General features: G+C 39.6%; 3 protein-coding genes across 6 annotated transcripts in view; all 3 read left to right on the top strand.

The window, feature by feature from the left end:
• Nucleotides 1–3589, top strand: part of RB195_016386 (uncharacterized protein) — a gene marked incomplete at both ends in the record, with an annotated part of 40104 nt that extends 36515 nt beyond the window's left edge. For both annotated transcript variants that reach the window (XM_064207527.1, XM_064207525.1), the window contains one exon: nucleotides 3546–3589. In XM_064207527.1, coding sequence (XP_064063405.1) covers nucleotides 3546–3589 — 44 coding nt within the window. The remainder of the gene's footprint in view (nucleotides 1–3545) is intronic.
• A 4847-nt stretch (nucleotides 3590–8436) lies between these two features.
• On the top strand, nucleotides 8437–13555 carry RB195_016385 (uncharacterized protein; the record flags this gene model as incomplete). The annotated part of the gene is made up of 7 exons (XM_064207523.1): nucleotides 8437–8576; nucleotides 11146–11230; nucleotides 11309–11385; nucleotides 11475–11603; nucleotides 12586–12733; nucleotides 12804–12909; nucleotides 13485–13555. 7 exons carry the CDS (start codon nucleotides 8437–8439, stop codon nucleotides 13553–13555), a joined length of 756 nt encoding a protein of 251 aa, XP_064063404.1.
• Nucleotides 13556–16554: 2999 nt separating this feature from the next.
• RB195_016384 (uncharacterized protein) lies at nucleotides 16555–22502 on the top strand (the record flags this gene model as incomplete). 3 transcript variants are annotated; one of them, XM_064207522.1, is made up of 13 exons in its annotated part: nucleotides 16555–16608; nucleotides 16704–16829; nucleotides 16902–17058; nucleotides 17218–17295; nucleotides 18258–18377; nucleotides 18455–18520; nucleotides 18913–18977; nucleotides 20470–20592; nucleotides 20660–20816; nucleotides 20914–20991; nucleotides 22183–22302; nucleotides 22360–22425; nucleotides 22477–22502. In XM_064207522.1, the coding sequence occupies 13 exons, from the start codon at nucleotides 16555–16557 to the stop codon at nucleotides 22500–22502; spliced, it is 1236 nt and encodes a 411-aa protein (XP_064063401.1). The 3 variants fall into 3 exon arrangements, with proteins under 3 accessions (XP_064063401.1, XP_064063403.1, XP_064063402.1); XM_064207521.1 differs by lacking the exons at nucleotides 18913–18977; nucleotides 20470–20592; nucleotides 20660–20816; ... (2 more) ...; nucleotides 22360–22425; nucleotides 22477–22502 and having other exon boundaries at nucleotides 18455–18594; XM_064207520.1 differs by lacking the exons at nucleotides 16555–16608; nucleotides 16704–16829; nucleotides 16902–17058; ... (1 more) ...; nucleotides 18258–18377; nucleotides 18455–18520 and having other exon boundaries at nucleotides 18924–18977; nucleotides 22360–22502.
• Nucleotides 22503–23172: the final 670 nt, after the last annotated feature.

Genomic DNA, 23172 nt, shown 5'->3' with positions numbered 1-23172 from the left:
CGTCGATGTTCCAGGTCAGATTTCGACCTCACACAAGTATAGTACCAATTTATTGGGACAGAAGGATGAAAAGCTTGTGTCCTCAGGCGATGTCGAGTTGTCGACGTAGGTAATGATGTCCTCTTGTGTGCTACATTCACACTAACTCAACTACCGAAGCTCACAAACTGCGAATTCATTTAGACCAGTGAGATCCATGAACGAAGACTGATAAGAATAGTTGTGAGTACTATGGTCATCCGATTTTCCATTCTGCTACCATTTCTATTATCTTTCCTTTCTCTTGTTCTCTATCTTGCAGAATGTTAATAGTTGATTCTATGCATCAATCGAGTCTCTGCCGCAAACAAGAAAACTGGAAGTGATTAGAAGAGATTCACGAAATTCTTCGTAACACGAACATTAATTTTTTTTCTCGCATTCCTTGAATGTCGCGGAGTATGCACCATTTTCATTTTCAACTCAGTTAGTGGAAACTTGTTTACTAATGTGAATCGCTTACAATCAGCTTCAAAAATAAATTACACGGTGTTAAAAGGTTATCTTCAGAGAAGATTTTAATGCGAAAATCATCCTTTATGAATTATTTAGAATATGGTCTCCTGTCAAAAAGCGAAGAAAATCTCTTTAGCCAATTTGAAATTGCCCAGCTAAGATAATGCCATGAAATGTTTGTCCAATTACTTGCATTATTGCATTAAACAAAACAAATTCCTTCGAAAAGTGTTCCACGTTACTCTTTCCCCGACATCATTAGTGCCGACTTTCGAGAGTGAATTCCGTCCCAGATTAAAAGACCATACGAACGCGTCGACATGTCATCGAGCGACTTTTTTCATCCGCAAACTAGGTCGCCTTAACCCCGATTCACACCTTTTTCTCATTGAACAACGGAGCTTGCGCTCTTGAACACGAACAATTTGTTGACCTCAAAAATTCTAGTTACCAACAGACCTAGAACAGAAAATCTGTTTCGTGAGATTTGGAAAAGAAACGGGCCGACAAGACACGGCTAAATGTTATTCATCTGTTGTTCATCATCGAAGACTAGGCGTTTCTAATTACATTTTTATTGGATTTGTGTAACGGATTTCAATACCCGTATAGCTTCTCGACCTTCTTTGTTCTGCGGCTGCAACAAGGTACGAATCTGTTCAAGGAGCCTAATGGTATTTCAACGGTTCGTGCTAGAACAGTTTGATGTGCGTGGAACACGCAATCACATTCTTTCCTTTCATTAACAACTGTAAAGTGTACAAAAACGTTTCCGTCACACTCTTCCTCATTAAGTACGACCGTTCTGCCGATTGTCCTCTGACCTGCCACCATCGTTGACTCCTGTCTTCAAGGAAAGTTTGCTCTTTTCGAGAAGAGGGTTTTGGGAAGAAAATCGTGCATCGTTTATACTTTCTCTTAAACTAGGGTACGCTAAACTTTTGGGAGTCGGAGATTTTGGTGACTAACAGATGGTTAGAAGTAAAATTCGGATAACTATCATTTTGCTATGATCATTGTGATATAGTCTGAATAGTCTGAATACGACAGTAATCCATGGATCCAAAATTATCCGATCGCACAAGCATTGGTTTGTCGAATAAAAGTGATCGCTCGCGCTGCATCACAATCACATCTGCGCTAGAAGTACTTTCTTGATACGGAAATATAGCTATCAAGTTTATTTATTATCTGTATATGTAAATTATATTATATTTATCTGTTTTATTATGAACCTGCTGAGTGGTTGCAAAATTTTATCCATTTCTGAACTCCTTAGCCCAACCTTTATGCACAAGCCATCCCCTCACATTTTGGTCCACATTTTCGAACCAGAGAAATATTTACGATGTCAGTTAAGCCCTAAGCGCATAAAAATGCGAATTTAGAGCTAAATTTTCTGTATTTCTTTTAGTTTTTTTTTTGCATTTCATGCTTTGCAGTTAGCAATGGTCTCATCCGGATCGCAGCTGCTAGCTTGACCATGTCACTTCGAACAGAGCCGCTTGCATGACTATGAATTATCATGCCGCAAATGAGACCAGGGTTTCACTTTGGCTGTCACTTGCGGAGTACTAAAGCAACGACAATACAAGGTGCATTCAGTTGAACACAATGTCGGTTCGACACTAAAGTGTGAAGTGTCTGGCGTTAATCAATGGGTTCCTGGGGATGCGCCACATTCACTTCAATTCAGAATCGTTTGAGCTCAACGAACGCCGAACTAGCTTTTATACAGTCAGCTCCGGGGGCCGGCCGACATACCAATTCAGTGTTTTTGTTTCCTTCCAGACGAGTCTGGTATCAATTTATCGGTCACGGAGGGATGAAAAGCTTTATTGGCGCTAAGGCGGACTCGAACTTCGGATCGATTGTGCAGACACAGTGGAACTTCTTACCGACTGCGCTATACCCGCTCAGCATCGAGGCTGGTAGGAGGAAAGGTGTGCTAAGATGAAAAAGAATGTACGTTGCAATAGACGTGCGGCGCCCAACGGGTCGAAGGCATCGGATTGCAGTCATAGCTTGTCCTACTTCTCCCTTTCTAATCCTAACTACCATTGGTGCCAACCAAACGTGTTGCTACCCTCTCTACTGATTCCGAGAGAATACCAAAGAAACGAGACGTCAGGTCAGAACCACCTGAAGCTCGATGCAGTTCCGTAAACGTCTGCGCCCGAAATGGCGTAGTTGGGGGCAACGCCTGGCGTCGAATGAAGACACTCGCTAGCACCACTCATCGCTACAGTCCGAGTGAAGATAGCGGTGTTCTCACGCAGAAACCCAATCTTTAACTCCACCACGCCGCATTAAACACAAGCGCTTACGCAACTGGACCGAACATCAAGTAGTCTTGATCCGAGTACAAACTGCCATTCTTCTGCTCATTTTTGGGAACACTGCGGTTTGTTTATGTTGAAGAACTGCACGTGAATGTTCTGGAACCATCTTTACCTTCAGTTCTACCACTTCTAACCTCTAAAATGATCTTCGTCTTTGCTCACTTCTAATGTCGTTGTTGCTTGTGACAATATGGAAAATTTTTGACTGTCCATTTTAGTTTTTTTTTTTCAGTTGATTGCTTAAAGACACCTTTTCTTTAGAGTGATGCGAGATTAATGAGTTGTCTCTTGTCTGAACTAGTTTTATTTCTAATGACAACTGAATGAGAAATGTACACGAATCCTTTGTCATTCGAAAAGAAACTGTTTTTTTTTGGATATATTTTTGTTTTTAGAATATTACAGCGTACTTACTAAATAAATACCAGTGGGAGACACTCGTTTATTTAATATTGATGTCAAATTTTGATCTTTGAAAGAATGACTCATTGAACCAACTTTGTCATATAGTGTAAAATGCAGTGAATCATCCACTATTGACGAACTGAGACGTGGGAATCAGAGAAAAAAAAGTCGTTTCAAGGTTTCTAGTTAGAAATGTATATAAGAGAATTGTAATTGCACTAGTACAACATCTCATCGTTTGCAGTCTAGCAGATTTATCAATAACTTATTTTAAAGATGTTATTATTGTGCACAACATTGCAGGCGACTCCACCCACTTGCGGGAGCCAATTGTGGTCGTGTTCTGATTTTTCTGTGGTGTCTGATTTGACTCTGATCGACGTCTAATTATAGACACCAATACCGTAATTTATCTCCACGAACTCGCTGTTGTTGCTCTTCAAGCGGAAAATGATCGTCTTAATGAACAAGTGATATTTCAGTATGGAGTAACAATGTACTGTTCGATAAATTCGAAATCGATTAAATCCCTTGGACCCTCGCATCATTATTTCATCGTTACGTTAAGGATATTTTCTGTTTTTTTTAATCATTTAAATGTAGCATTAATTTTATTTCTCGATTGTCCACATAAAGCTTTGACATATTCTACGTTCCCTCCGAAGGAAATTTCTACGGCATTCGAAAAATCAAAATGGGCTGGGATGTGTACAGTGTAAGTCGTTGCGTTTGACGTTGGGCCAGTGGGACCCAAGCGCTAATTTTTTAGCTACATTTTACCCATAAAACATGGAGACGAACTTCTTCCACTAAGTTTAAGTGGATTAGAGGGGCGGGTGTAGTGTAGTGATTAGAGGTCGCGCTGCCTGCACGAGTGATCGGAGGTTTGGGTACGCCCCAGTGCGCATCCTCAACCCTTTCATCCCTACAGAGTCGATAAATTGGTACCAAACTTGTCTGGGAGGATGAAAGCACAGACTTGACACATCGGTTAGTCCCCTCAAGTCATTGTATAGGCCAGTTAAGCGTTCGTAAACCTCAAACGATTCTGAATTGAAGTTGACGTGGGGGCGCGTCCCAAATGATTGACCAACGCCGGGCACTTCCCACAGTTTTACGTGGATCACATGCGAGTACTTTTCGAACTGGACAAAAAGTGTCTGCATCCACGTAAGTGCGTGGTCAGCATTATTTTCACGTCAGCTTGAGATTACTGTCCTTGTTTCTCTTGTTTTGCATATTTTTCTTCTCTTCCTCATCTAATTCTCACCAGTCGATGGAAATTCTTTTATATGCTCGTTCATGTCTTATATTTCTCTTTTTTGATGTTCTTTATTTTCCCTCGTTTCTCGAAGTTTGTAACCAAAAGAAAAAAGAATGTTAAATCCCTTTAGTACATGTAATGAAAGCTTTATTGTGTTTTTTATAGTAATGTTGGGGTAGTGCTCGCAGTCATTTGCGTTCTCGACTTTGCTTCGATTCTTTGCTTTTGGTATCGTACACAACAGAACTGCTTTATCAGTGATGATATGATGATGGTGCTAGATCTCTATCTTAAAAACGCAATCATTTTTCTTTGGTTTTTGATTTCTCAATTGATAGTTGTTCACGGATAATACGGAGCAGTTAGACCACGTAATGGTGATGTTTGTACTGATGTAACAGTAGAAAAGAGGTTCTTCACCCTGAAAGTTTTCGGTCGCTCAAAACACCTTTATGGAATTGCTGCGTCGCTGCAGTTTCTTCTGTTTTCGATAAACTTCTTCGAAAGAGAATGTGTTGTCGATAGGTGCTCTGCGTAGCGTTCACTTGCTGTCCCTGCACTCATTCAGTCTTTGTTGCCCTTTTCTCTCCATTCTGCCTTCTTGCGCCGGTATATCCTTGACCTTTGTCGAGAATCGCTACCCGTCCTGCCCAAATATCACTACTTCTCATTTCGCTTGAGGTTTGATTCCATAATCTCCCCTCTTGTCCACTTTTCTCTCAAATCTCTTTATGATACACTGCTTAACACAATTTGAGGTATGGAGAGTGATGAAAGTTTTATTTGTGTTCTGGCCAGAAGTCCCGACGCTGAAGTTTAACGTAATAGTTATTCGCTCCCAATTTATAGAAGTAATTTCTGTTGCTTCAAGCTTGTACAACTAGTTTTTTTTTTTGCCTTGCCAAGGCGTTTTCGTGAAAACTTCAAACTAGCTAGTTAAAGGATCTATTTCCAAGTTTGTGTGTGCGCACTTCTAATGGGTAAAGAGAGACCCAACCAAGACTTTCATCCCTATGAAGTTCATCAATTGGTACTATACCTGTCTAGGAGGAAAAAACATTAGCTTGATACATTGACGTTCAACTCCAAACGATTCTGAATGGATTGAAATCGAACGCGTAGGCGCATCCTCATAGGGTTTGACTACGTCGTACTCTTTATTCTTTATCTTTTATGTTTATCTCTGGTATTGGACTTAAGCGCATATCTGCTTTGTAGCAACATTCCGCCTACAACGATTTTAGCTACCACCTTGTATTCGGTTTGGTGAGAAGAGGACAAAAATGCAAGCATAGAAGCAACGGACAAATGATAAAGTGTCTTTCGTTAATCAATCCGTTTGAGATCCGCCACCGCGTTCGCTTCAATTCAGAATCGTTTGAGGTTTACGAATGTGTAAGCATACTATACAGTGTGTTGCGGGGCTAACCGATGTGTCAAGTCAGTGTCTTCATCCTCCCAGACAAGTCTTGTACCAATTTATCGACCCCGGAAGGATGAAGGGCTTGGTGAGCACTAGAGCAGATTCGAACCTCCGACCGATCCTGCAGACAGCAGAACCTCCTAGTCACAGCACTGCACCTGCCCTCGCAGCGGATAGATTTTGTTAATTCCAACGAAACGGAGAACAGCAGGCACAGAATTGTGTAAAACGTTCTCGATGTACAATAATTCTTGGAGACCGTAGAATACAAAGCCGCTTACTCTATGCTGCTTTGCTTTCAAATTTTAATCTCGTCATCTTTTTATCGTGTACATTGTGTTTCTGCGTACCTCATAATGTTCTCCTCATTTTCCAGCAAAAAGAAATGTATTCGAACTCTCCCATCAATAGATGCTTTTATCTGCTGGGGTATTAATTGTTAACGATCTTCTACTGCTAATCTTTTTTTTCCTAATTTGCTCAGTTGACATTAATTATTAGCTGGTTTTCGTCGAGGTCTCAGCAGAAACACTGCGACGGTTTCCAAAATCGTGCAGCGAAGATTAAATAGTTTCGATTTTCGCTACTAAGGTTCTAGTATGGGAAGTTGCAGGAGTTGTTGGTGTCGGTATTCAGTGGTTGAAAAAGTTACATCTTCTGAGGAAGAGAATTTCTGGTGAACGTTCATATAAGCATTCATCTTAATGCTTTCTCTATCATCTGAACTATAACATAATGAGAAACTATCCGCTTAGATTACTCCATAAACAAAAACACGTGTTTTGACTTACTTATGTGTCATCTGGAACTGCCCGTCATTCAAGGAATATTTGCCCAAAACACTCATTACCCAGACTCCAAAAAAGAATCCATTTTCGTTGAAAAGAAGCTGTACAAAAAGTCTAGAACACACTGTGTTTCATCACTTCATTAATTAACATCGTAGAAGTTCCATTGTCATAGGTGAACTAGCATCAAACATTCTCAGGGTTGTGTCTTCTGCTTTTACCCGGTTTCTAATTCCTAAGTATGACCGAATATTTTTCCCACCGTGGTAGAGAATAGAACTGAAGGTTTGTCACTTTCAACGACTTTCAACGCTTCTTCGGCTTTTCCATTGAGAAATAGGAACTTTTGTGCTTGTAGTCATCAAGTTTTCTTTTCTTCTCCATTTTTTGCCACAATATGGACCTCACGAAACCTTTCTCTGGGTTTTCATAAATTACCTTGTTTGCTTTCCTTTTTATTTTTGCAAATTTTGCTTTTTTTTCGCCTTATACTTATATTGCTTGCGTGGATTGTTCGAACTCTCTTCTAAGAAATGGATCTTAAAGATTTACACTGGCGCGCTGATACTGCAGAAACGGGTTTTCCTCTAGACTTTGCAGTTGTGGCTAGAACTTAAGAAAAAAATCCGCTATGACAAGTGAAGAGCTATTGTAAAGGCTAAATGTTGTGGGAACAAAACCGCAGTGATGTGGTCTGAAATGAACTTTAATTTTGGTTGAAACATTGATCTTATTAGATTGTAAATTGAATTAGATCCTTAACTTTCTGTTCAAAATCTTGGATCAAGAAACCTGTTCTATCAGTTATCATTTCACCTAATTTAATCGTTTACCAGTTTTCCCTAGTATCACTGCGAACGTTATGCTTAACATCCACCACCTTCAAAATGCTATTTGAACTACATGCCCGAAAGTATTCATCTTTATGCACCGATAATTTTATAGTCAAGCAGTGGATTAAATTCTTTGGGTATGGATTCGATGTTTTCCTTCCTATGTCTGCGCAATCTCGTTCTTTCTTCTTCCTTTGGCTTTCCTATAGTGGCCGTCGCCTGACCGGTTGTGAGATTGCAGTTCGCCGACGTGGCGCTACTTGAAGTTTCACTGTGTGTGTTCCTCTACAATATCGCCTCACAACAAGGTCATTCACTAGTTGAATCGACTAATTTCTCTTCAGGACTTTTCAGAAGTTTTTATTTGAAAATCCAGCACACATGTGGTGCGCAGATATGTGTTTGTTCGATAGATCGCGACGAATTCGACGCCGATCCGGGCCCGAGACTGCAGTTCCGTCGCGATGGCCTATTTCGCTCTCTTTCTCGTCCACACAGCAACAAGCCAGTCCTTATTATCAGCTAACCACTTCTTAGTCGGTCCTGTTCGTTTATCCTATAGTTGACGTTTTTCCCTTAGCTGTGGCCATCACAATATTCTAATACTCTGGAATAACTGCTGTCCGTCTGTGAACCAAGAATAAACTTTCTTCTCTCCTTTAGTCTCCAAAGAGCTACTTTTTATTCTTCGCGTTCGCAGTTACACTCATTTCAGAGCGTTCCTTTCTTCGCATTTCTCGCACTTAACATTTTTGGTTGCTTGCTCTGTGAGGCTTTCCACTTGCATCACTTTGCGTTTCTGATATTATTTCCAAGGAAATGTTTAGTCATTCGTTCTTATTAGTCTCAGCGAATTTCTTGATATGCATCTACTTACTTTCAAGGGATGTTTCGCCTGATCCGAGTTGTAGTGGTGCTCTTGGCTTCCACCAGCATCTCTTTCGCCGCGAAGACGTCAAACCAGCTCATCTCACTTCATGAAGAGAACTGGACTGAGATAATGAAAGGAGAGTGGATGGTAGAATTGTAAGTTTTGACTGTTTTTCTTAATCATATATGAAATATTAGTGGGCGTTCAGAATATTATTGTAGATTAGAATTGTTCATTTGTGGAGAGTACATAAATCTGTTCGAAACGATGCGCTTGGATTATATTGGTTAAACGAGAAATGTCGTTTGAAATGAGGTCAATGGAGTGTGCGCGTCACCCTTTTCTTGGTCATCGTCGGTTAGCATTTTGTAACACTTAGCCTTTCACAGTGATTGATGCTATGCTAAGTATGAGGAATCCTACAAGAGACATTTCTTTGTCGTTGCTTCGTAAAAGTGAAGTTTTTTCAAATGGAGGACTGTAACTTAGGCGAAAAGGCGCCAATAGTGCTTCGACTTTGAGCATGTTTCGTGAAGAGGATAGGTGGAGTTATTTAGGAGGTTGCACGTTTTTTTTTTCTACAATAGGAGTAGTTTATGGTCTGTGAAGACGCCTATGTACATTTTTTATGGTATTCGTGCCTGCGTGTATTCACTGACACGGATCATAGAACGATCCACTTAGGGAGTGGTTTGAAACGAAATTGCATAGTTCTGCAGTGTTTTTAATGTTCGCTATACCAGTTACGGTGCTATAGTACAAATAATAGTTACCAGTGCAGTTTCCATGAGCGCAGAACCATTTCTGTTCCACTGTTGTCGAAGAGATTTTGACCTTGACGTGCTTTCACGTACACCTTGCAAAGTTCACGATCTAAAAGATGATTATGAATGGCGCTCTCGGGTGGTGTCCACCCTTCCGTTTAATAACGGTGATTGCAGCGCACCCATCTTGAACGCACTAAATAGACATGTCTTGATTTTGTGAAGCTCCACTGCTGTTTTTAAATCATTTAAAAAGAAAGAGTTTGGATGAAGTCTGGAGTATAATATCACTCAATTAACTTATGTTAGTATATCGCAGCTGAACAAGGAATAAGTTTGGAAAAGTCAGTAGTAGGTTAAGCTATGGTTACAGTTGCGCTATGCAACATGGATTGTTTGTTGAAAACGTATTGAACAACTGACTTATTAGTCCTTATTCGAACAGTTTATTATCGCTTAAAGAGCTTGTAAAATGACAACTGATAAATTTCTTGGGGTCACCTTTACTGTAGAATAATCGGTCACGTAGATAATTTTTGTCTAAGGGTATCAGTTCTTGTTCATAGTCTGTTATAAATGCACCGGATATGTAAATGGAGTTTTGTTTTTTGTTTTCTTAGTGAGGTAATGTAAAACCGATTGTTCATAATTTAAAAATTCGTTGTTTATACGTAGTTCCATTATTGAGTGCTAGCAAATTATTGGCAACTTATAAGAAATCGTCTTTGATATCTTCGTTCCTGTTTGGTACGAAACAAGTCCAGCAGTTTGCAGCTTTTCCTTTAATGTATCCATTTCGAAGGGGAATTAGTGTCCTGTTCTTTCCAATCTGCGCTGGTGTTGCTTAGTTATTCATTTCGAAACATTTTTTCCCGCTCCAATCGTTACTGCTGCTTTACTTGTTTTATAAATAGCGGTAATAAAAGATATCTGGTGTTCTTTGGGGAGTTAAAATTCGATTATATAGAAGTGAAGCTATTCGACTATGAACAAATGGCATATATTATAATCGCATTTGTCATGTTCGCCATAGTTTTTGGTGCCTTCTTACTTGAGACCTTGAGATAATCCTAATTTCACACGTGAAATGGATGGGCAATATGATTAGAATTAGTGCGTAAGTAGTACAGCATCACATTCCTTCTCTGTTCACGAGAGCTGCATTTCTTCCAACACATCCGTAACTACTGAATGGTAATTGCAGGGTCTGTAAATGGGCTAGTAAAGTTATTTCTATTACTTTCTTAAAATGTAAAACGGTTGAATGTGAAGTTTTTTCAAATAGTTTTTAAGTGTGTCGAAGGTCTTATGTAGGTTTTATATTTGTTTTTCTTAATGCTAAAATCACGTTGTCGAAATCTCCTGAGCAAGTAGTTCTTGAGAACTTGCTTAACGGCTGCTATATGACGTACTGCTGAGCAGTTTTTTCTTTCTTAATAGTAGTAAAGAGTAGCTAGTTTACACGTTGTAGCAGTGCGGTACAGTTCTGAGAAACATGTTCTTCTGTAGAATTATGGGTTGAGATGAGGAGAAGTGCTATAGCCATAGACGATAGAAGTAGGGATTGATGAGTGGAATCCATAATTCGTAATCGGGATTGATGAGTGAAATCCATAATTCGTAATCTTCGTTGTATCCACCCAAAATTTTGCGTGCACCAACACTCAGAATTGTGACTATAATAATTTTAGATACTACGAAGATTACGAAAAGCTGTAGCCTTACATCGATGAAGTTTTGTGACCACAGTTGCTTTTGAATTTGTTATAAACTCCAGTTTTTCACTTTCTCTTCTCCTTCCTCGTTCTGAGATTGGAGATTCTCCATAATTTAGTTGAGAATCCAAGCAAAAACTGATTTGATTTCTTGCTTATCTAATAAAGACATATGTCTTGGCCGAACTTTGTTTTTTCTAACCATTTTCTTTTTGAAGTGCCTGAATTTTCAGTCTTTATTTTAGTCATGCTCCATGGTGTCCAGCTTGTAAAGATCTTCAGAAAGCTTGGAACGCCTTTGCGGATTGGTCAAAAGACCTCAATATCAAGGTAAGTCGAGTTTTTGGTGCAAATTTGTAAACTCTAAGTTCACACAAGGGTGACTGCTGCAAGAAGTCACTGTTACAGGTTGGTGAAGTGGATGTAACTGTCAATCCCGGTCTTTCTGGTCGTTTCCTAGTCACTGCCCTACCAACAATTTACCAGTGAGTCTACTACTTTTTGCACTCATAACTTTATCTGTGTAGACATCTGATGGATTTCTATGATCTTCTCCATGCTCTCAATGCTTTAGTGTCAAAGACGGTGTGTTCCGCGTTTACACTGGTCCAAGAGACAAGAATGACTTCATTACTTTTATCGAAGATAAGAGATGGCGCAACATAGATCCTGTTCCCGACTACAAGCACCCCAACAGCAAACAGTAGGTGTTATTAAAGTTCTTTAAATCCGATCGAGTAATTTGGCCTGCAACTTGATAATACATTTTCTTTTCTTAGAGAAAGTCAAATAGTAGTAGTAATAGTAGTAGTGGAAGGAACTGAAGTTGATTCCACAATGATGTTGGATATTGAATATTATTATTTATTGGAAGGATATTGTTGAAGTGGAAGTGATTTTATGTTAACACGTAGATGAGAATGTGGAACACCGTCAGGCTTATCAGGAGTAGTTTTTTTTCTGAATGTAAAAATTCATCTGTACATTCATTTTTCGAGAACTTTCGCCACTTAAAACGTGTTTTAAAAGGAAATCGAGATATCATGAGACTATTCCTTCAGTTTAGTCTTTCAGTAGAAACTGTTGAAAGGATTTGTCTTAAAAATGCCAACGAAAGGGATGATATGCTGTTTCGCATTGTAATTCTTTTCATACTTGCAGCGTCATTTTATTAACTTTGTAAAAGAATGCAGGGTAGAAGGATTTTTTTTGTCCTTCAGGATATCGTGCGATGATCTCATAGATAAAATATTCATGTGCCCACATTTAATGTTGAATAACTATTTTTGTACAGAATTCCGTAGAATACTCATAATTGATACCTGTGTGACGTATCTGTTAGCGCTTTTGAGATTTTGAGAGGCTTTTGAGAGGCGGCCGTCCACGGATTTGGCGGCTTTCTTCGTTTCCACACTAAATCGAAAATGAATTTTTTTTTAACGGTAAGTCAACAGTAGCCTTTGTATTTGGAACAACTTCCCCTAGTTGCGATAGATTTTCTTTCGGTCAGTCTTATATTTATGTTGAACAGTTCGGAATAAGCTTTTACTCAGATAAACTTTTTGATTCCAGTTCGGTATTACTTAGGACGTTTGATAACTTGAATTTGAACGTTCTGGATTTCTTTTCACAAGAGTACTCATAAGGGCCATTGTCTGACTTGCTTGTTATTCTTATTATTATAGGATGGCTGTAGTGGCTGTGTTCTTCAAACTGTCCATGGCTGTGCGTGATCTTCACAATCACCTTGTCGAAGAAAAAGGAGTACCTTCATGGGCTTCCTACTCACTGTTTGCCGGGGTTACTCTTGCCCTTGGATGTATCCTAGGATTTGTAAGTTTTGCTGTCGTTGTTTCTATCACTTTTAGTTCTCCATATGTTTGTTATGGTGAACTCATTTTAGTTCATTGTCCTCATCATTGACCAAGTTTTCCCTACTGGATCCAAAAAAGCCGCTGTTTCCTCGAAGAAAGATGTCAAAAAAGACTCGAATGGATCAGTTAAGAAATGTACGTTTTTTTTTTGCAAGAGACGAGAATGAAGATTAGTGGTTTGAATCACTAGCACCAGTTACAGAAATGCTTATTTTTATCCTTCTCGTAGAAAATGATTTTAAGAAAACGTATGCTTCGGGGTTCACGCAGTATATTTCATCCAATTCTTTGTTTATTGCAGAAAGTGAAGTTGTGGCTGACACTTCCCAACTATAATATTGTATATTTGGTTCAATATTTGAAAACCCAAGCACTGTGATGCAACACTTGCTTCTTTCTTAGAGTCTGAAGCCAGTAGTCTGGGAGCATGAGTCTGCAGAAAGTTCAGAGACATGTATTTTTCAAATGGTCACCGAATACACTGCTGAAATGGTGCAATTCTGATGAAACTGCAAATAACCTACCCTGAGTGGTGTTCTAGAAGTAGCTACTCCGTTTAATGCGATTTTCTTTTTGGGCTGCGTTACTTTTAATTTGCATATCCTAGTGTCTAGGATGAGGATCACACTATTATTTGTATGAAAGTGATAATCGTTTGTATTGCTTACTATTGAGAGTACAAACATGTAAGCTGATGTTTCTGTTTACAGCGGAAGAAACAAAAAAGAAGGATGGCAGCAACTCACCGAAGTCCTCAACAGAGACGAAGAAGTCTAAATAACTGTGTCTTATGATGTCCACATCGTCATGCCGAAAATGTATCCCCGTTTCTTATATGCGTTGTTTCCTCATCTACATCTGACTGCTTCTCTGATAGTTCTTTATGTTTTCTTCCATTTTCCATTCTGCTTAAGTCACTTGGCGCTATGGGTTTTTGCTAATGTGGCCTCGTTTGACCATTGAAGGAGATCATTTGATTCCTCATTGTTTTCGGCACAAAGGTTTAACTGTGAAAATTGTTGGATTGCGAAAGATGCGGAGTCATCGCGGGCGAGCAGGCTGGATCGATGGCGATGGCTATTCGCCGCTATTAGAGTGTCCTCGTTCCTCTTCATACATCGTCCGTCCGGTTGTTAGACAACTTCTTGCCATCGTTTGATCGCTTGCATTCCCAACCTTTGTCTTTGTTATGTTTGTTACGAGTGCTAAAATATTTTGAAAGTATTTATTTACTGTTTGTAAGTTCGTGAAATTACGGAGTCGTGTTTATCGTGTATGGAAGAAATTCTCTTCGTAATAAAAATCGGTTGCTTGACGGTGTCATGCAGTATTGTTTGTCATAGCTAGCAGTGGTTTCAAAGACCCTGTAGTTCTTCACCGCGTCAATAATTTTTTTCCTAGAACTGTAATGTGGAAATTTTCTCCATAGAGTAGGTTCCAAAGGAACTTGCCTTTCGGATTTTGACCTTGAAAGCTATCACCCAGAAGTAAAGTCATACGGCAGGAACATTCCTTGCATCATGCTAAAATTAGTTTGGCCGGATCCTGAACGGAAACAGAAGTTCCTGATATGGATCAATACACCGCTCATTTACAATGAAGAAATCACCACGAATTTTGGCATGCAACACTGATTAACTCTAGGAAATCGCAGATAAAACCATTCATTTCTGGCACTAACGGAGATTTGTTTCTTTGTCTTGTCGGTAGTATATGAGGAGAAGATGGGTTTTTTTTTTGCAGGCAAAAATCAGTAGTACGGTGGGGTCAAAATGATCTGAAACTTGGTGCAACTGTATTGGTGGCTTCTTTCGTTCTTAGGATGCATATAAATTTTCAGTTTGTAGATGTTTACTTTCTCGTGCGAGCATTTTTTGTAATTGGATCCATAGTAGAATCCTAAAATCCAACCTGGAAGAAGGCTAAGCTAGGCGAAGATACAATTAAAAAAGGAAGGTGGAAAGAAATAAAGAAATCCAATCTCTGCAAGCTAAAGCCTTTCAGGAGATGCACTGGAATCAGAAAAAACTTCCGACCTAGCAGAAAAAAAGTTTCATTCGTATTAAGAAAGGTGATGATTGTGTACAACAGAGATCAAATTTCTATGAAGTAAGATCTTAGAGGACCACAGGCTACGTATCTATTACTGGGCAGCGAAAAAAAAGACTCAGCAACACTAATATGGTTGCTGTTCTCGGATTTACTACTGCTTAAAACATAACCATCAAAGTGGAAGTTATTAAAGGAACAGAAATTGCACATCTTAAAGCAGGTTTTCATATTCATTTTTCATCGAATTTGCTCTCCAGATTCCTGAGAATGAATAGAAGAAGAGAGAAGAAGATACTCTCCCTCTAAAGCAGATGTACAGAGTATGTTATCACACGATAGTGGAAAGGATTAGAACGGATGCATCAGCGGCGCTCGAGTCCGTGAGTAAGAACGGATTATCTGTTGAACACCTCATCAATACGTGTCGGTACCTACATTCTCTGGTGCTAGGAATTTCCGAACCCGTGACGAATAAACTAGTGAAGAGCACAGTATGACTAAGGGACGTGCGTTGTCTAAGCTATCAGTTTTCACATCGCCAGATTACGAGCTCAATCGACTACGCAACTGCGTCATAAATCAGGTCGTTTTCTCTCGAATGTAAATGCCTGACTCACCAAACATTTGCAGTTTGAACTATGTATTACAAAATCTCCACACAGTATCCTTCACAGTTAATTCCAGTTGGAGTTTTATGAGGGACATGTTCTTTCCTCTTTCAAAACCACGACAGTTCCGTGCGTAATGCTTTGCTTGCGGATGCGCTTGAAGCGGCGCGGTGGAGCGTAGCAGTTAGGATCCAGGGAGGACTTACTAGCACCATCCATCGCTGCATTTTGCGATGGTCCCCCTTCAATTCCAACCGCCATGTTCACCTCGCCGCTTCGAGCGCAGCCGCTCACGCAACTGCACTGTGCTTCGTGTACTTTTGACCCGATTTCACCTCACCATTTTTGCTTTCTTACCACAATGTGTTTGTTGAAATAGTGATCATAATCGCTCTGCTCTCCACGTCTGGAGTACTTCGCAATCTTGATAACGGTATTTCGCTTCTTTTCCGGTTTTACTCACTGCCACATTTCTACTTATAGCTAGCCTAGCAACAATCTAACATCTTTGGCCAATGTGAAATAAGGCACGACCCTCTAGCATGGTTTTTCTCAACAAAGAGCAGTGGATGACACGTCATCCACAAGTGGTACGGGTACAATCCGGCCAGGTGAAGAAATATGGTCGCCGATTACCTACTTTCAGTCTACGGTTTGGCTCAACAGGAAATTAATCAACGAGCCGAAAGAGTTTGCACCTTAGTCAGTGTGGCCGCTTTTTACCGCACTGCATCTGGATGACAGCCTTCAGGCTAGGCACCTGAAGCAAGTCCCTTTTGAGCCTAGTTTCATCTCTTGCCCTTAATTTTGGACTAGTCCTCGTCCCCGAAATTCGTGTCTTGGGCGGAGGTTTTTGGCCACACGAAGTGCCTAGGCATGCTCCATTTCGGTTTTTTTTTTCTTCTTGCATGACTGTTCTCTTCATATTTGAAGGAACTGTATCCGTTTGTTTGGAGCCTCCACTATCTGCAACTGTGTAATAATTTTTGCTTTCAAACTCCCCATTTTTCCTATTTTATTCCTGTTTGTTTTGATTTTTTAATTCCGTTCTCCTTTGTATTTAACTTTCGTGTTGCCTACGTAACTTTCCTATGCTACACGTTTAGTCTGGGAAAGTGAGATGGCGAAAGTGGAATGGCAGGCGCTGGAATCAAACCCCGAAGCGATCAATCCGGTAGGCTCTTATGATGTTTATGAGTTTTCATCTCAAATTTCACGCAAGCTACTCTTACTTTTCACTTTCATGGTGACACTTAAATCCGTGTTTAGTTCATGGAAAAAATTGGAGTAAAAAGTGTTAAGTGCATAGACATATTTTCCTTCGATGATGATGCACTGAAGGAGCTACCAAAGCCTCAGTTAGCAATGCTGTTGTGTCTGCCAGACTACAAAAAGGTTTTTTTTTCTGATACAGTATCTTACATCTTATAAAATTTAAAGAATTGGTGTCAACGTCAGTGCAACTAGGTTGAAACCATTATGGCTCCGATTTATGAAAAACTTCGTTCGGAATGTGTGACACCACCAGCTAATGTGTTCTTCATGGAACAAAAGATAAACAATGCATGTGGTACATTCGCGCTGTTTCATGCTCTAGCAAATATTGAAGACTTGGTTGATCTCGGTCAGTTGCTTTGAATACAGATACTTCATCTCGTGAATAAACTATTTTTTCATTCTTTTCTAAGATATACTGTTGACTTTCCATTTCTTGTTATACTTGACAGCACTTTTAGTCGCAAAACAGTTCAAAGTCTCTCCTTTAGTGTTTTTATTTATTTAGGTTCTGGTTCGTTCCACAAGTGGCTCGAAGCGGCGAAAGGAGTAGGAATCGACCAGAGATCAGATCTTCTTGCCAATGGTATCTTTCTTCTTCTTGAAAACCCATCCTTTTGGTCTTGCTTTAAACGTGTATAAATTTGTGCCGGTACCTGATTTCGTTCGTGTTATCTGGCTGAGGAAGACTCAGTGCAATTCTCGGGCAGACTGATTCGTCCTTACTGCTTCCGGAAAAGACTGCATTAATCGCCTTGTTAAACCTGTCGGCTACACACTGGACGCGAATTTGATTTCTGTTTTACAACTCAATTTTTGTTTTGCTCAGCTAACAGACCACACACATACATGCATACATACACACTGTTCGAGGTGTGGTGCAGAAGCTGTGCAAAGATACAGTCCCGATATACTTCGTATTCGTTTTTATTTTGAAGTCAAAACGACCTGGAGCCTAGAGCAGTTGGGTAAGCGATAACTATAGCCGAACTACAGCGATGCACCAGATGTACAGCATTCAGTTAACAGTACAAAACTGATATTACATTTGTGTTCACTACCCCATTTAACTGTCCTACTTAGATTGCGAGGAGGTCCTGCGAAACAATGGGAAATGAACTAGTAATAAATTAAGTTTTGTATTTAGCGTACAGTTCACTTATGCTTATCATAGCTTGTATCATATCATAGCTTGTTCTTTTGCACGCTGGAACGGTAGCACTTAGAATTTTCCCGCAGGACTTTTTTTTGCCTTTTACTGCTTCTTTTATGTTTTCCTCTGCGTTGAAGCATTATGTTATCGAGTTATTTACGTTGAAATACTGATAGTTAAAGAATATTAAGGCTTCTTCTGAACATAGAGAAGTAGAACCCATGCTGTTGTTCCTCATTTTCAGAACTGTCTGATTCTTATCTTCTAGATCCCTGCTATATGTATGAAATATGACTTCTGTCTCGATCGGAAGTTTAGAGATTCCTCATTGATCTAAGAATTTTTGAAATATTTGGGAGCCAATAGGACCTACATTTATTTGTTCTACGTTTCAGATCCTTCTCTTGCGGCGGCACATGAGGAAGCTGCTCGTTGCGGAGATTCTCGTCAACCGGAAGAGATTGAACATCATTTCGTCTGTTACGTAAATAAAGACGGAACTCTTTTCGAAATAGGTGTGTTGTCGTTTGATTCTCAATCTCAATTTCCTTTGAAAGGAAATGTGTCTGATATTTGAATTTTTACTACTCAGACTCGAGAGCGCCATTTCCACGACCGATTGGTGTGACCACAGGCGACACTTTGGTCAAAGATGCAGGTGCTGCTTGCAAACACTTGATGGAAAAGCTAGATAACGTTTCATTCGCTGCTATGGCTCTTGTACCGAAATAGAGGGTCAAGTGCTATTCACGCTTATCATTTCGCTGCTTAATCTCGCTATTTCCATAAGATATCGGCTTTTTTTTTGACGCGTTGCTCGATGCCTCCTTATAATTAACTCATTTTAGTCACATTTTATCTTGCTTTGCCACTGTCATATTGCACTCTATCTTTCTGTGATTGTTTTCATCGGTCTCTAAAATTGCGGTGTTCCAAATACGGCTTTAATAAACGGCTTTTGGCGAAATATGTTCTAACAGTCTTATTGTTACGGTCCAATGTTACTTGGAGACTGGACCAATTTTTAAAAATATTGAATTGACTTTATAGAAATCTTGGAGATGTCTATGCCACAGTGGCGAGCTCTCGAGTCGAATCCAGACACCATAAATGCGGTTTGTTAGCTTGTTCAAGTTCAAATGTTCGAGAGATATTAACTGGAAGGTCAATATTATGTAATCTACTATAATTTGAAAGGTTTGATGGGAAATAAGCAACTGTATGTTTTATCTAGGATCTGGGTCTTTTTTCTACACCTGCAAGGTTTGTTTTTGAGCGAATTTTGGTCTATGATGAATGTTGTTCTGAGTGCATAAGTAAAAACAGCTTATGATGCCCTCACTGTTTTTCCATATTAGTGATGGTCGCTTACCAAAACTTTAATGGTGTCCATCGTCGATTCTGGTTTCTATTAGTCGTGTTGCACCTATCATAGAGCCAATGTTGTCTGAAACATAGCGTTTATCACGCACAGTTTGTTTCAGCGGTCAAGCCAAACAACCCGATAAGCTGTTGCATGGCATAAGTTGTGCATATTTCAGTGGTTCTGTGGTAGTAGCAAGCACAGATGAAATATGCGTGCTCCTAAAGTATGTTGATCAAGATTAGTCACGCTCTTACATGCGGAATTGGAAACGAAGACGATGAATTAGCTGATCAAGACGGTGGAGCATAATGATCCTCCACATTTCAAAGCGCTATAAAAAATGAAAAGAATCTAAATAGAAAAAACCGGATATATTTCTGAAAAATACATGAATTGCCATTTCATTTAATTTGGATTCCGAACATGTGTGTTTTCAACAAAGCGGTTATACAGGTTACGCACGACGACGTTCGCTAGGGCTGTTAAGAGAAATGTTCCACAGGTATTTAATTTCTCTAATGGGAAGACGTAGGTTGGTCTGCACGGTCATGTGATCTAAGCTGATGGGAATTTTCCCATGTGGTTTCTTTGAAGGATGCCTAGCTGGGAAGTTTCAAAGGAAAATGTACTCAGACATAAATAGTTCTCAGTCCCCTAGAATATTTGAAGGACAGGATACGGCAAGAAATCGACGACGTTCCTACTTGGCATTTTTTTCGGAAATGCATTCCCTTTCTTTTCTAAACAGATTCTTCCCATTATAGCGCTTTAAAAATGTGAGAAATCATTATGTTCCACCCTCTATGTGCTAGCTGGTCTGCATTACTGCAATTACTGTTGACGAATAATGGATGTGGTCTTAGCCAGGTTCCTAGCTGGGCATCGTTCACTCCTCGAGCAGCACCATTAGTCACCCACGTTTGACTTAGCCAGCGCTATCCCTTTAGTTTTCTATTGTTCATTAGGCAGTCATTCTCTTTGTGAATGTTGGTACTAAAGTACTGTAGGTAAAACGGGCGCAGTTCACTATTCTGCTTATATGTCATAGCAGTTATAATCATCTGTTGCCCAGAACGGCTTCAAGAAAGCCTAGTGAACATCAGGATATCTTCTAAAAGAGACCCTTTCAGCGAGACCAATTTCTACCTAGCATATTGTCCAGAATCACTACTTATTGTCAAAATAAAGTTAGCTGTAGTTGAAATATTGAGAGCTTATTTGTTGTACTTTTACATTTTCAGTTCATGAATAAAATAGGTGTTCGAGGAGTGGAATGCGTTGATGTATTTTCATTTGAGCCAGAAATGTTGGAGTTCATTCCAGCTCCACAATTGGCACTCATACTTTGTTTTCCTGAGAAAGACGTGTGTTTTTGGACACTCTTCATGATTTTTTTTAACTTTTCGCCTATTTTCTTTTCGTTTCATATAGGGCAATAGACCACTGGAAGCAGCATACGATGCACTGCGTGCTTCTGGAGAACAGCCTCCCACAAATGTGTTTTTCATGAAGCAAAAGATAGAGAATGCTTGCGGTACATTTGCACTATTTCACTCTCTTGCTAATCTTGAAGGAGTCGTGGATCTAGGTCAGCCTTTATCATACGATTTGTCGAAAATACGATTTATGGGATTATTATAGATAAGCTTATTTTATAAGATTTAGTTTGAGCAACTTCGTTCCAGGTAGTGGTTCTTTTTCTAGTTGGCTCAAGGAAGCAAAACAGTTATCAGCGGAGGAGCGATCAGATTCACTTTTAAGAAGTGAGCACTTAGAATCCTTTTCTTGTATAGTGATTACTGTTATATTGATTTACTATCTCCTCGTTTGCGAAAATTCACTTGTTTTGAGTTTTTCTTCTAACTCTTATATAAATATAGTCTGGTCAAAATGACATGAAGCACGGAGGAGTTCCGTAAGCGGAAGCGGGGCGGTGGAGATGACGGGATGGAATCGAAGTGGGGCCATTGTGCACTACAGCGAGGAATGGTGTCAGGAAGGGTCTCCCTAGATTCTAACCGCTACGCTATACTATATAATGAGGAGATCCTAGCTGTCTGCCTTTTTTTTTTAGCTTCATCCTCGTCATCTTCTTTCGTTCCGTAGTCTGCGGTGTAAGAATCTTTCGTTTAATTAACTCTAGTAATATTTGAACGCTGAACCTCAGTGAAGCAACGTGAATTCCCCTGCAAAATGAGTAGAGTGAAAGTGCACACTTAGTATCTCAATCTTAGAGCTATACTTTTTGCATAAGTGGTCAGCGTTTCGAAAATGCCTTATAGGTCACCAAAGCTTTTCATTCATCCTTGTTGATAAACTGCTATTGGATGATATCGTTTTCCTGGTATTCAAGCTTTAACCGTCGGCCAAAGGATCTGACAGATTGTCGTGAACAGGATCAAAAGTCGTCGCTAATCCAGAGTAGTACCTTCAATGGTCCATTTAGTCTTTTCATATGATAAGCGCTGGAAATTAATTCTAATTTCCATATGTTGATGTAACTCTTGCGGTACTTTTTTTAAAAGAAATTCTAAGAATTTGAAGCTTTCGATAAGAGATCACGTATTGAGTAATTTGGAACGAATGAGTAACTCACTTTTCTAAATTCCGTTTCATAACGTTTTGCGGGTGGAACTATGTGCGTAAAGTGAATTTTTTAGGACAGATTTTGTACGAAGATTGTTTCTCTCGCTTATACCTTTGAAATGCTCAACGAAGTTTAGATACTTCCATAAGTTCAAATATTTTCATAGTATAACATCACATGCAACAACGGTGCGAAACATGCGTATAGTCGGTACCGGATGTGATCAGTCGGGTGAGCGCAATGCGTTTTCGATTGAGATAAGGCTAATGGAAAAGTGCAAAAAGAGAAAACAATCATTGCGGTAGACGGTTCGCTCTCATCCGGTTGAATAGATTTGGTGCCGATCATAATTAATGTCCTTGTTAAGACACTCAGTTAGCTGCTGCACATGAAGAGACTGCGATGGAGGGGGAGACTGAGGAAGCGACAACTGTTGAACATCACTTTATTTGCTATGTAGAAAAAGATGGGATACTCTACGAGATTGGTATAGTAAAGAAACCTTACATTCCTTTCATTTCTACCCGAAATCTCAGTATTTCAGATTCCTCTGCTCCATTTCCACGCTCGTTAGGAGAGATTGGTGGAGAACAGCTTTTGAGTGCTGCTGGTAAGCACGTCAAAAAATTAATGGAGGAAGTAGGAGATGCTTCATTCTCAGCGATGGCACTAGTGAAGAGCGCTTGATTCTGTCTGGGTGTACCAGGCCGAAGTACCGTACGCAAACTCGCCTTGTATCCAATTTCATGTTATCTTTAATTTAAGTATGCCTTTCTGCTATGTTCCTGAGATTTTCACTTGTTGCCACAGTAAATGGGTAATATTCGCAAAATGATTTGAAATTAGTGGAAGTCATAGCACCTTCATATCTCGTACTTTTGTGAATGATTGCACTATTGAACATGTGAGGTTTTCAGTATTTCAGTTAAAGTGATAATACATGTGCTTGACGAGGATTCCTGAAGAAGGATTTCGTTTATTTATTTGCGGTTACGGCCTGTACTGTTGTCCTTGAGTCATAAAGTAGGTCTGTTCAGTGGCAATAGTAGAGGTTAAGGTGATTGGCATTTGAAGGTGGCGTACCACGAAATTTACGATGTTTTATCACTCCACGATCAGGCAGAGCTAGAGATGCAATTCAGGAGTATCACGCTCACCTAATACTCCAGAAAAAGTGGTGCGAAAACGTTTGATTCTGTTCTTGTTCGATTCTGGTCTGCGGCGCAACTTACTACATCTCGTAGAATGTACTACAAGATCATTACAAGATTTTGAGATATCGGAAACAATAGTTGATTTCGTGACACACTGCCTTTATCTTTATTGCCTGCTCACCACTACTTTTGATCATATATGA

The sequence above is a fragment of the Necator americanus genome, chromosome V, assembly GCF_031761385.1.
Source record: "Necator americanus strain Aroian chromosome V, whole genome shotgun sequence".
Lineage (NCBI taxonomy): Eukaryota > Metazoa > Nematoda > Chromadorea > Rhabditida > Ancylostomatidae > Necator > Necator americanus.
Note: the sequence above shows the minus strand (reverse complement) of the source record. Positions and strands in the feature narration are given on the sequence as shown.